At 42.0% G+C, this 13,374-nt stretch overlaps 1 protein-coding gene across 2 annotated transcripts in view; it reads right to left on the reverse strand.

Annotated features, from left to right (window-relative positions):
* RNGTT (RNA guanylyltransferase and 5'-phosphatase) overlaps positions 1-13,374 on the reverse strand; it is a 267,991-nt gene that overhangs the window by 244,987 nt on the left and 9,630 nt on the right. For both annotated transcript variants that reach the window (XM_069973561.1, XM_069973562.1), the window contains exon 5: positions 1,505-1,580. In XM_069973561.1, the coding sequence (XP_069829662.1) occupies positions 1,505-1,580 (76 nt within the window). The remainder of the gene's footprint in view (positions 1-1,504; positions 1,581-13,374) is intronic.

The following is a 13,374-nucleotide window of genomic DNA, read 5'->3' on the forward strand; positions in this document are numbered from 1 at the left end:
AAACATGGGAAAAGGGGGGTGATTCAGACTTTTAGGGGGCTTTTTACTAATAACACTGGGGGACTTCTAGTATAAGTATAATAACATCGGCACTCGAATGCTTTCGGCTGCTGCCGAAAGTTATACAACTTTGTAATGTATGTTATGTCTGTGAGTCGCCCCCTTCCCCGTGTCCCACCACCCCCGCCCGTGTACCCTGAAGTGTGTGGTGCATTATACATTACCTTATCCGTGTCGAGGCCGTCCGCCATCTTGTGCCAAACGTCAATCTTCGGACGGACAGCCGAATCCCTGCCGCCGTGTCACAGCTGTGCTCAGCCGCGATTGGCTGAGCACAGTTATGCTCAGTTAATCGCGGCTGAGCAGCTGATGCGGCCGCGTCATCAGCCGCTCATCCGCGATTGGCTGAGCATAACTGTGCTCAGCCAATCGCGGCTGAGCACAGTTGTGACGCGGCGGAGGGGGACGGCGGCGGCGATTCGTCCGTCCGTCCGAAGATTACGTTTGGCACAAGATGGCGGACAGCCTCGACACGGATCAGGTAATGTATAATGCACCACACACTTCCGGGTACACGGGTGGGGGTGGTGGGACACGGGGAAGGGGGCGATTTACAGACATAACATACATTACAAAGTTGTATAACTTTGTAATGTGTGTTATTCTGTGAATAATTTTTTAGCGCCGCACTACCCCTTTAATTAGCGGGCACGGTCCGATCGCCATGCCCGCTAATTAAAGGGGTAGTGCGGCTACATGACTCACCCGGGGCCGCGGCGGTTCAGAGAGACAATGATAGAGACAATGATAAGCCGATGAAATGATCATCGGCTGATTGTTGATTTAAGTTTGGACCTAGAATAGCCAGGTGCTGGCTGCGCATCGCCACTACGGCCTTCTCTTCTGTGCTCTGGAGCTTCGTGGTTGCGGCGGCTGCAGTGTCCAAGCAGCCTGTCAGGTGACAGGCCACTCAGCCAATCACAGGCCGCGGTGGTCCTGGTCTGTGATTGGTTGCGCGGCCTGTCAACTGACAGGCTGCCCAGATGCTGCTGCCGCTGGGGCAGGGAATCTGTGGAGCACAGGAAAGAAGACCGGGAGCAGGGAGAGGTAAGGCATCAGGTGTTTGGGCAATCAACGATGTCCATGCAGCTCTTACTACCAAATTATCGGGCCGTCCAATAGGTCTATTTTAGTAATTTACTAAAACAATTGGGCCACAGTCAGCCAGTGTAGTAGAACTTGAACTTGATGGATCCCAAAAGTCAAAGGGATCCATCAAGCTCCACTGGTGTTTATCACTTGATGGGTCCAGCACTGTCATCATGGTTTCATCACCTATACATGATACATTGTCATGAAAGCCACATTGCAATGTAAAAAGTCCCTTATACTTTAGGCTAAAATGAAAGCATTTTTATATATAAAATAGGCTAGTCAGCATACTAAATGTTAGGGTAATACATGAATATGGTACAGCATTGTTTTAGATGATAAAGACTATTACCTCCAATCCATCTTCTCGACTAAAAAGGCACAGATTAAGAAACCAGTTCTATTAAAGCCATGAGTGCAGTGGACACCTAAGGGACAGAGAAACAATTAATATTAGGTATAGTATAACACTAACAACGTACTATAAAACAATAAGGCACCCGTGTAATGATGGCATTGAACTGAATACTTATATGTCGCATAGCGTAGTTAGGCAATGTCTTCATGTCACTAACATAGGAAACACAGCTTTTTTTTGTTTTGTGCGTCATATAATTTAGCGATTTTATTCCCTATATGTTTTTGTTGTTTCTTGGTCTTGTATACACATAGCAAACGTGAGATATTATTTATAGGGCTTAACAGGTGTTAAGGTCATCAGGTATGTCAAAAGTGATTGATCTGGGTGTGCAGGCAAATTGTTGGTTTTTGAAAGGGAGTTTTAGAAGGGATACATTTGGGTCTGTACTCACATCTTTATCTTTAATTATAGTGCTTGAAAAAGCACTATATTGTAAACCGTATTCTTCTTCTAGCCATTTTTCTGCGAATAAAACAACCCGAATCGCCTTGCGCACAGACTCTGTTCGAACTGTGTTTCGAAGCCCTAGGCGGTGGCAGGTGTGCTATCTATTTTTGGTTTCGAACGGATTTGTCGTTTTTAAGAAATTTACATTTAAAGACCCCTAATTTCCCTTAGAAAATAATGGCCCATTGGAAATAATGGCCACACTCTAAACGCTGACAGCCAATCAAAGCACATATGCAAATAGCTGAACTATAGCAGCCAATAGAAATTCTAAGGTCTTGTCAGTCAATGCCTCACAACATCCACACAGTCACATGTCCACTATAGGCCAATAGAAGGTGTAGAAGATGGAAGGTCCTTAACAATTTTGTCTTACTGACATGAGTAAGATTGTCATGGTAACAGAGCAATGATCTTTACCATTATAAGTAGCAGAGTTCAGTTAGTAAAGTAGCAGAGCTGAGTCAGCCATGTAGCAAGGATGGTACCTAAGTCGCTCTTAAAGGGACAGTACCCAAGTCATTTTTAAAGGGGCATTACATAAGTCGCTCTTAAAGGGACGATGCCTAAGCCGTTCTTAAAGGGACGGTACCCAAGCCGTTCTTAAAGCAACTCTACAATCTGACACCCCCCCCAAACCACGTGTACCTTCGGATAGCTGCTTTTAACCCAAGATCTGTCCTGGGGAGTACGGAGTCACTTTAAAGGAACGGTACCCAAGTTGCTCTTAAAGGGACGGTACCCAAGCCGGTTTTCAAAGGATGGTACCCAAGTCTCTTTTAAAGGGACAGTACTTAAGCTGGTCTTAAAGGGACAGTATATAGGTCACTCAAAGCGTTGGCACCAAAGTCGCTCCTTAAAGGACTGTACCAAAGTCCCTCTTAAAGGAAGGGTATCAGGGGTTTAAGTTTCTCTAAAAGGGAAGTCACTGTTAAAGGGGCGCTCTTTTCAAGCACTATGTATTTCCCTGGAAATGCAAATCTAGTTCTTGTATTTATTTTTTGTTTTGATTTGTGCTTAATAAAATGTTGTGATTTCATTCCCCATATGTTTTTGGATTATTTCCTGAGATGAAAAACCTGTAATATAGCATTGCAATACACCTGTGACCAAAACATGGAGGCTCCCTCTAAAATATTCTAATATAATGTAACCTTTTCTCTTCTTGAGGCAGACCAAGCAGTATTTGTATGGAGAGCAGTGGAAAAGAAGTTTATTACCATTGATCAGTATTGAGCAATGGGAGTAAAAATAAAAAAGTCGGTATTGGCTCTATGGCATCATTAGCAAGTTGGAGAAGCAATCAATAGTCTAAATGGAGTCAAATACATCTGATTGGTAATATATAATTAGATCATTTTATTGTTTATTGATGAAGAAACTAGATGGCTTTCTAGTCAGTAAGTGTTGGAGTTTGTCTTCCATGAACCTATCTTTAAAGTTATTGGTGGCTTGTTTTGTTTTTTTTGAAGATTGGGCGATTACAGGTACTTAAAGGGATATCCAGGTGCTACAAAAACATGGTCACTTAATCTTGTCTCCAGTTTGGGTGCAGGTTTTGAAACCCGGTTCCATTGAAGTAAATGGAGCTTAATTGCTTAATTGCTAACCACACCTGAACTGGAGACAAGAGTGGTGCAAAAGTAGCCATGTTTTTGTAGCGCTGGATAACCCCTTTAAAACCAAACCTCTGGGACTATGGGATCTAAATAGTCTTATCTGTGGATAGTGGGAAATTGGGTTCCTAGGAAACCCACTAGTCACAAGGTAATGCCGCATGAGGGGGACGGTGACCCTGTAAGGACTGTATTTGGATTGCATGTAAGAAAAAGGCTCCAGTCTCTATTTGGGTAGCTGCTATTTTTCACATCAAGACACTGAACCAACATACATTTAAGTCTAGCAAAAAAAAATTTTTTCTATAAAAAGCGATAGAAAGACATAAAGCTACACTAAAAATACATTTCTGGGTTTAAGACAATTTTACAAGCAATAAATTACCTGTAAATATTGTGAAACTTATGGCTACCATAACCATACCTCTATAATTGTGCTGTATGACTAAAATAGACAGGCAGAGCCATCTAGTGGCGGATCTAGTGCATTACACAGTTTCCTAGGAATATGTATATTGACAGTATAATAAAAAGGTGAACAGCTGTAATCATAATTTGTACATTGTACCAGATTTATCAAAAAGTGTGTAAAATAGAAACAGGTGTAAGCAGCCCAAGGCAACCAATCACAGCTCAGTTTTGTGTACTGAGAAGTACACTTTAACAGCAGGTTCTATTTTAAGCATTTTGATAAATCTGGGCCTATGTATTTAATTTACTCAGTATTTTCAAAATTTTAACCCATACCCACACCCCAATGTACAGTTGTGTCAAGGTGCCGGAAAAAGAATATAGAAAAGTCTCTCTATACCATGGGTCTCAAACTCGCGGCCCTCCAGCTGTTGCAAAACTACAATTCCCATCATGCCAGTGGCCAGGTTTACTCCCTGCAGCTGCAGGGAGCCGATCCGTTGTCAGGGCAGTGCGAGGCCTCTGCAAGGCCTCCCCAGGCTGCCTGACAGCGGAGATTGTTTCAGCAATCATATGCGGAAATAATGGTTCAATACAGTACTGCATTGATCTCTATGAGTAAGCAGTGTATTGCTCATAGAAGTCACTACAAAAGCGATGAAAAAAAATTACATTTATTAAATTATATATATATTTTTAAAATAAAAGTTTAAATCACCCCCAACATTTAGTATTGTTGCATGTGGAACCGCACAAATTATTTAGTTATCATATTCTGGATCTCACACCAAAATCAGCGTAAGGGCCGAAAAACACGTGTCGGAGTCATGGCAGCATCCCAGGATGGTCGAGATTCGGGTATGTGTCCAGGACTCTTTCTGTCCTAAGAATTACTCTGTGTTGCTTTGAGTGTCTTTTGCACTGTGTGTGAAGGCCTAGTGAATAGTGGTTTGACCATTGTGTCTATGCCATAATACTTATTGTATCTGCACCCAGTGACCATACTATTGTTCAGTATACAGAGAAACAAAATTGGATGGTGGCACTGACCTTGTACATGTTTGTAATCTATACCAGTCTGGTGTGTCATCTTCTTGTGTTATACTCATTTTTAAATTTAATTTACTACTAAAGCATATGCATTGACTGATTTATATATGGCAGAGTAAAGTCTGTATTTTTCTAGATAGGCAGTTTTGATAGGTAGGAGATTGCCAGTTACTGTGGGATATCATTACTGTTCCAACAATTAGTGAGCATTCCTGTGTTCTGTGTTTCTCCTCAAAAACGTCCACATTGTCCTGTACTACACACAGATCCACTACTAAGAGCTTCTTGTCCACAGATAGCAGAGGGATTTTGTTATACAGACCAGATAATAGAGATTTGCATACAAAAGTCAGAAGAACACCAAGCAGCACAATAACAAGTATACAGCAGCAATATCTAGTTCTTAGGGGGTACAGTTTCTCTTTGTGGGGACTACCAGCTGGTGTATAGAATATTACAGGCCAGGCAATGCTCCCTGGGAAAAGAGACTTCAAATTAGTTCTCTTTTGTGTCACCAGATGAAGGTAGCTTCCCTGTAAATAAACAACAGACTCCTAAAAGAACAATGAAATTGACCAGGGGCTATGTGTGTACAATTCTAAGTGTGTATATTTATATATGCTTGTTTTTCCTTGGGTTTGTCATCTGTAGACTAGACATAAGAGCCAAGCAGCAGCCTGAGGAACAGACTCTAAAGATAATGGAATCTCTCCAATCCACAAAGCAAAAAACAAAACAAAAGAAAATATATAAGCATTTCCTACAGACAATTTCCACTGTTCAAATGTTCTATTAAAGAGGTTATCCAGTGTTAGAAAACCATGGACACTTACTACCAGAGAAGACACGACTCTCGTCTTCAGTTCAGGTGTGGTTTGCAATTAAAGGGGTTATTAAGCGCTACAAAAACATGGCCACTTTCTTCCAGAGACAGCACCTCTCTTGTCTCCAGTTCAAGTGTGGTTTGCAATTAAGTTCCATTCACTTCAATGGAACGGAGTTTCAAAACCTGCACCCAAACTTGAGACAAGAATGGTGCTGTCTCTAGAAGAAAGTGGCCATGTTTTTGTAGCGCTGGATCACCCCTTTAAGCTCAATTTATTTCAATGGAACAGAGATGCAAAACCCCACCCAAACTGGAGACAATAGCCGTGTTGTCTCTGCAGAGAGTGGCCATGTTTTTCTTACGCTGGATAAAACTTTAAAGAAATAGAAATTCAGGAACTGATTAAGGGTCCTATTCCATGGGATGATTATCGTTCGCATATTCGTTAACGATAAACGATCCAAACGACCGCTATTTCAAAAGACCTGAAATCGTTCACCCATTTACATGAAAAGATAATAGTTACTTATAATCGTTCTTGCGGTCATCTTGTCGTCGCTATTGCGAACGACCGCACGACTTCTTATTCAATGCGAACGATTTGCCAACGAGCAACGATAAAAATAGGTCCAGGTCTTATTGAACGATCAACGATTTCTCGTTCGGTCGTTAGTCGTTAACTGCTATTCAAACAAACGATTATCGTTTAGATTCGAACGATTTAACGATAATCTGAACGATAATTGTTCGGTGGAATAGGGCCCTAAGGTGGACCTGTCCTCAGACATTTGCTATCTAAATGTAAAGGCAGTATATAGTAGGGCGTCTGCCCTGAAACAGGAGATATAACTTTTATTTCAGTCCCTCGCAGTGTTGATACACAAGCTTTAGGCCAGATTCTTGCAGTCCATGCATTGACTGTATACTATGGACTGAATCTTGGAAATCCCAACATCGCTATTCATGATTATGCCATGAGCTCTGAAACAATCATAACGATTTAGAGTTCAGAGTTACAATAATGACGTTATGAAGTATTCTGCAGCGTTTACCATGTAAACTGCTCCATTGCTGTAGCCTCAGTCTCCCTGAAAATGTAGTTTCATTCCTCCCCATGCTGTATGCAAATCAACTTGAACTAGAAATGTGGGCGGTGTCTCTGTTGGCTCCTGGGCTGTATTCACTCCCTTCTGAGCTGTAATCCCACCTCTGAATTATGTAGCAGGCTCCTGGCCTGTGACGCACACCCAGCGAGGTGGAATTACAGCTTAGAAGGGAGTGATTACAGCTTAGGAGCCATGACTAGCTGAGGGAGAGGCGCTGCCCACATGACCAGTCCCCATTGATTTGCATACAACGCGAGTGATGCTGAGCTTTATTACTGTGTCATTTACAGACTGCAGCACAGAAAGGGTTAAAGGGTGGGCATAAAGCTGCTGGGCCATTGGACCTATGCATTTAACTCTAAGTTATAGTTAAATACAGTGCACTGACAGAGCAAGGAACCATTGGCTCCCCGCCCTGCCAGTCACGCTTGTGGCTGCAGGCAGCATTCTGCCTCCAGTAACTTTTTCCCCCAGCTCCCCCCCTCCCCAGCTTGCAGGATTAGGAGTAAGAAGAGACATTAAAGGCCTACCCAGGAAACAGATGAGTATGTGTATTTGTTATTTTTCTTCTTTTTACAAAGAAGGGGGGGTGCTACTTTACTTAAATGTTTCATTGAGCAAAAAAAAAAGTGAGATTTAAAATTGTCCATTATTTAAAAAAAAAAAAAAAATTTGAGATTTTTTTTCTTGGCCAGTGGAAGCCCCTAAGAACTGACCCCCATTTTGCAAACTATGACACATTGCAGGGTACAGAGGAAAAGGTGACAATTTATGTAAGTGTGGAGTACATCAGGGTATAGGTGGTTGATGTGTATAATAAAAATTAGACTAATAAGGAGGTGTGGTATATATCTTTAAAGCACAGTCCAGGGCAGGTTTTGCAGGGATGTATAGTGACCTTCCTTATCCCCCTGTGAAGAGTAAACTCTTCACTGTTTGAGTCCCTCCCTTTATGGCAGATTGTGGAACTACTCCTGGAAAACGCTGCTCGGGTAAAATTTGTGTGGCTTCAAATCCAGAAGTACCTGGTCCCCCCCAAATATCAAAGACTTAATACCCAACCCTTGAAAGTCCAGGAAAGTTCCCTGCTGACTGGCCTGGGGTCTCTGTACTGGCATATAAGGGCTGATGTTGCCATGAATTGTTGACAATACAAGAACATCCCTCTTGTTCTTGAGCAACAATATGCCGTTGCTGTGTAATGCCCTGCGATAACAGTCCAAAATACTTTGTGGGAACACAGCCTTAAAGAGGGTCCCTTAAGCAACTGTGTAATGAAAAAGTTCTGAAGATTGGAACATATTTGGTTTCATATGAAGATCTCTTGCTTTCCCCATCACTGCTGTTTTGGAAATCTCAGCTATGAACTCAAATAAAGGAAATCCAAGTTCAGCAGGAGCAGTCACTTATGGCTTGGATCACACAGCATGAAATGAAATGCTCGAGTATTACGACTGTCCTATATCAAGCTGTCACACAGTAATATTCCTGTGCCCACACAGGCATTATAAAACTAAATTGAGGGCAAATGAGTTTCTTAATTGTGCAATGAGCAGGACCAGAGAGACTGCTGAACCTAAACCAGCTGAGCGACAGAACAGTCTTCAGCTGTCAGCGCAGTCAGCTTCCTGGCTGCCAAAGCCGGATATCTGTGTTCTGCACCAGAACATGCAAATCACAGAGCGCATTGGCAGATTAACCTCTGGGAATCTATTGGCGCTTTTAGAGGTAATGTGCCAACATGGACATGCATAGTGTAGTATAGCTCTCCACAATAAGTGGAACGAGGTTTCTAGGATTTAAAGGGAATTCATTTTTGTGTACAATGTGTCCTAACATGTATTTTATGCATTTAACGTGGCCTGCTAACCCACAAAAAAAAACAACACCACACTTTATCTAATCAATCAAATATAACTCTAGTTCCACTTGATACATTCAATTATTTTCCTTTGCAACTGACGGTGATCCCTTATATTAGTCTTCCATTCTCTCCACCTTATTTACTAAGGCCAGATTCACACTACGTTTTTGCAATCAGTTTGGGGAAAAAAAATGCATTTGTGTGGAAAGGAAATTATAATAAAAAGAACAGGAATGAGATTGAGAGAATAGAATTGGCAAAAGTTAGGGTCCTATTGCAGGGGTCGAGGAGTGCCCGATCAACTATGTAAACGAGCGGCGATCTACTAGATCGCCACTCGTTTACTGGGCCTATTCCACGGCCCGATGATCGTTGAGCGAGGGCTGCAGGGACATCGTTATTGATGTCCTTGCAGCATCATACATTACCTGTCCAGGCTTCTTCTCCGCGATGTCTTCATCTCCAGGTCCCGCGCGCTCTATCTTCAGAATGGCCGGTCAGCTGACAGGCCACACTCAGCCAATCACAGGCCGCGGCGGTCCCGGCCTGTGATTGGCTGAGCGCTCCGTCAGCTGACCGGCCATTCTGAAGATAGAGCGCGCAGGACCCGGGGATGAAGACAGCGTGGAGAAGAAGCCTGGATAGGTAATGTATGATGCTGCTGCTTGTCAAATCGTTGGTCGCCCGCCGCGCACCACTATTCAACCGTAGCGATGCGCGGTGGGGGGACGATGATTTTAGGTCTGGCCCTAAATGAACGATCGGCTGATCGTTCTCTCTATTTCACCGAACGATAATCAGCCGAATCGGGCCAATCTGGCCGATTATAGTTACTGTGGAATAGGGCCCTTAGACTTGTTTTTTAACAAGTGGGATGTTACTAAGATCGGACATAGTAGACGACTTGATGTCAGTATGTATTGGGTAGATGAATAATAAGGAACATACATATACATACATATATATATATATATATATATATATATATGAGATGTGACATTGTATGGAGATTTGGCGAGTATTAACGTAAATCTATATAGTAGAAGTTTAACGTTCTTCAGATTATTGTATATATTTGAATAAGAAAAAAAGATCTTTATGGAACAATCCATAGATTAATTTCAGATGCTTCATTTAGTCCTCCAGGATATAGTGTATTTAATTTGTATATCCAGAACATCTCTTGTGGCTTCAATGTGAGAAAGCGATTTTGTGCACTGGATGGTATACAGTCGATCGGACATCCTGTAAAGCTAAAGAAATCGGTGTTATGACAACGATTTCTATAGCTTCACAGTATGTCCGATCGACTGTATACTCAAACAGGTCACCTGACATCAGCTAGTGTTATTTACTATTTTTATGTTTACATTCTTACTATTGTATGTATTTTAATGCTTTCCTAATCAATAAGGTCCTTTTAATAGTCCCAATTTCCTGCCAGCATCTGGCATATAAACGGCCTGCTTCCTACTGTTTACTGACTTGAGAAAGGGGTCCCCTGTACCCCGAAACATGTTGTCCCTTGAGACAAATAAATGTGTTTTTAGTAATACCGGCTTTGGACTTTGTCCCATATCTACTGTCGGCCAGCGCCGGTAAAGGTTTCATCTACATCCACCGCTGCCAACTGCGGAAATTCGACACCCCACCACTCTGCATGACAGTATTGCAGTCACCCAATACCAAAATAAGACATTCAGGTTTACTTTGACTGTATCCAAACAAGACCTCCAATACCGTTGCTTTAAACTTGGGAGGAATATAAATAAATGCTAGAATACATATCATTTCCTCTACCCTCCAATTTAAGAAAACAAACCAACCCTCCCTATCGATTTCTTGATCATAAAGCTGCCACACCAGGTTCCTATGGATCAGTACCGATAACCCCCAGTGCATAGTTGGAAAAGGTGGTGTGGTAATGGTGGGACCACCAACGTTTACTGTATCTGATACCATATGCGTTTCAACCAAACACACGATACATGGTAAAATATCTGAACACAGTTTAATCTAACACAGTAAATGCCACTCTTCACCACATGAACTAACCCTTTTACGTTCCAAGTCAGTATCTTAAAAGACCCATTCACGAGTAATAAAGCAGGCCACGTTAAATGCATGAAATATACTGAACTGAGCGATATTAGAAAGTATCTGTGGGTTATTACACAAAACATGGTGACCGGTTCCTGAACTGAGCGATATTAGAAAGTATCTGTGGGTTATTACACAAAACATGGTGACCGGTTCCCTTTATTGCAATTTTCCTTAAAGAGTCACTGTCGTGAAATTTTTTTTTTTGCAGAAATCAACAGTTCAGGTGATTTTAAGAAACTTTGTAATTAGGTTTATTAGCCGAAAAATGAATTTTTATCATTGTTCTCCTATGGAGAGAGTGAAAAGAGACACCAAAACAGGACAACAAAGAGTTAATTAAAAGCTACATCAACCCTCTCTCCTCTGATGTCACCACTGACCTATATGACCTCTGAATAGCACTCTAAATAGCTCCCCTGAGTAATCCTTTGTTCTCTGTTTTCTTTTTTTTTTTTAAATCAGATCTTTTTTATTGAAACAAAAAAAGCTAAGACAGTTGACCATTGGTCATTCGTTATGGGACCCCCATCCATCTCCCACTGCTCCTTGATTGTCAGAGGTCTGCTGGACATAAAGACGAATGCGGTAAATTAAAATCCTCCTGTAAATGGGCGAAAGACTTGAAGGCTCCCTCATGAAATAGCTGCGAGAGAACATTCGAGCCATTCTGTTCCCAAAACAAAGCTCCATCCAATTTGAGCAGGTGCGGGAACCCAGGATTGCACCACAGCGAAGTGTATTTAGTATATTGTCCGCACTCTAAAAAGCGCTTTATCTGTGCCCAGACTTTACGCAGCATGGGCAGTAGAATTGGTACGTCCGGGGCCTGGTCTGAGATGCGATCTCCAACAGACATATTGGGACTCTGCCTCCAGACAATTGTTGAAAGAGTAGCCCTGTAGGGGCCATATATTCCGATACACCCCAACCCCGAAGCTGCTGAAATTGTGCAGCAAGGTAATATAGATATGGGTTAGGGACAGCTAGGCCACCTCTGTCCTTTCCCCGTTGCAATGTGTCCAACCTAATTCTAGGTGTCTTTCCATACCATATAAGCTCTCTGAACAGGGACTGAATTCGCTTAAAATGCACCATTGGCACCCAGACTGGCGCAATATGTAGAATATAGAGGAGTTGCGGCATCAAAATCATTTTAATCAGGTTGGCCCTGCCCGCCACCGAAAGAGGAAGTTTACGCCATATTTTTAATTTTCTGAGCAGATTTTGTTAGTAAGGGGAACAAGTTAAGAGAGCGGTATTAGAGACGCCCGTGACTATCTGAATGCCCAAATACCGAAATTGAGACACTATAGGGATGGAGACGTCACCCACCCGTAGCTGGTTAGGAAGGGGATCTAGGGGTAACAGTGCCGACTTGTCTCAATTAATTAGTAAACCGGAATATTTTCCAAAAGGTACTTATAAGGTTCATGACAGGCTAAAAAAGAGCGATACACATCCCCTAGGAACAGTAACATATCATCAGCATATAATGCTATACGATCCTCCATGTCGCCATGTCTGAACCCAACTATATCATCTGAGGCTCGGACCAAACAGGCCAACGGCTCTATTGCCAGGGCGAAAAGAAAGGGGGATAGGGGACACCCCTGTCTAGTTCCCCATTGTAAGGGTATGTACTCTGTTTTCTGCTGCTGACATTTCTCCTCCGTCTCTTTTCCCCACTCCCCTCTCCATAGAACAGACAGGATGCCTCTGATTGAGATTTCCTGATTCTGAGCAGTGGATGACAGAAAGGAGAGGAGGAAGGGGACCTGGGAAAAGGCTTTTTAAATGCAGATAATGGCATATTTGCCTAATAAACCCAATTACAAAGTTTCTTAAAGTCACCTGGACTATTGATTTCTGCAAAAAAAAAAAAAAAAAAAAATTTAAATTCAGGACAGTGACTCTTTAAGGACGGGCACAATTTTCGCTTTTGCATTTTCGTTTTTTCCTCCTTGTGTTTAAAAGGCCATAGCACTTGCATTTTTCCACCTAGAAACCCAAATGAGCCCACTAATTGTACTTTGCAATGACAGGCTGAATTTTTGCATAAAGTACACTGCAAAACCAGAAAAAAATTCAAAGTGTAGTGAAATTGAAAAAACGCATTTCTTTTATTTGGGGGGTATTTGTTTGTACGCCATTCACCCTGGGCTAAAACGGACTTGTTATGCATGTTCCTCAAGTAGTTACGATTAAAATGATATGTAAAATGTATAACTTTTTTTTTATCTGATGGCCTGTAAAAAATTCAAACCATTCAAACAAATATACGTTCCTTAAAATCGCTCTATTCCCAGGCTTATAGCGCTTTTATCCTTTGGTCTATGGGGCTGTATGAGGTGTCATTTTTTGCACCATGATGTTTACTT

This window comes from Dendropsophus ebraccatus, chromosome 6 (genome assembly GCF_027789765.1).
Source record: "Dendropsophus ebraccatus isolate aDenEbr1 chromosome 6, aDenEbr1.pat, whole genome shotgun sequence".
NCBI classification, from domain to species: domain Eukaryota; kingdom Metazoa; phylum Chordata; class Amphibia; order Anura; family Hylidae; genus Dendropsophus; species Dendropsophus ebraccatus.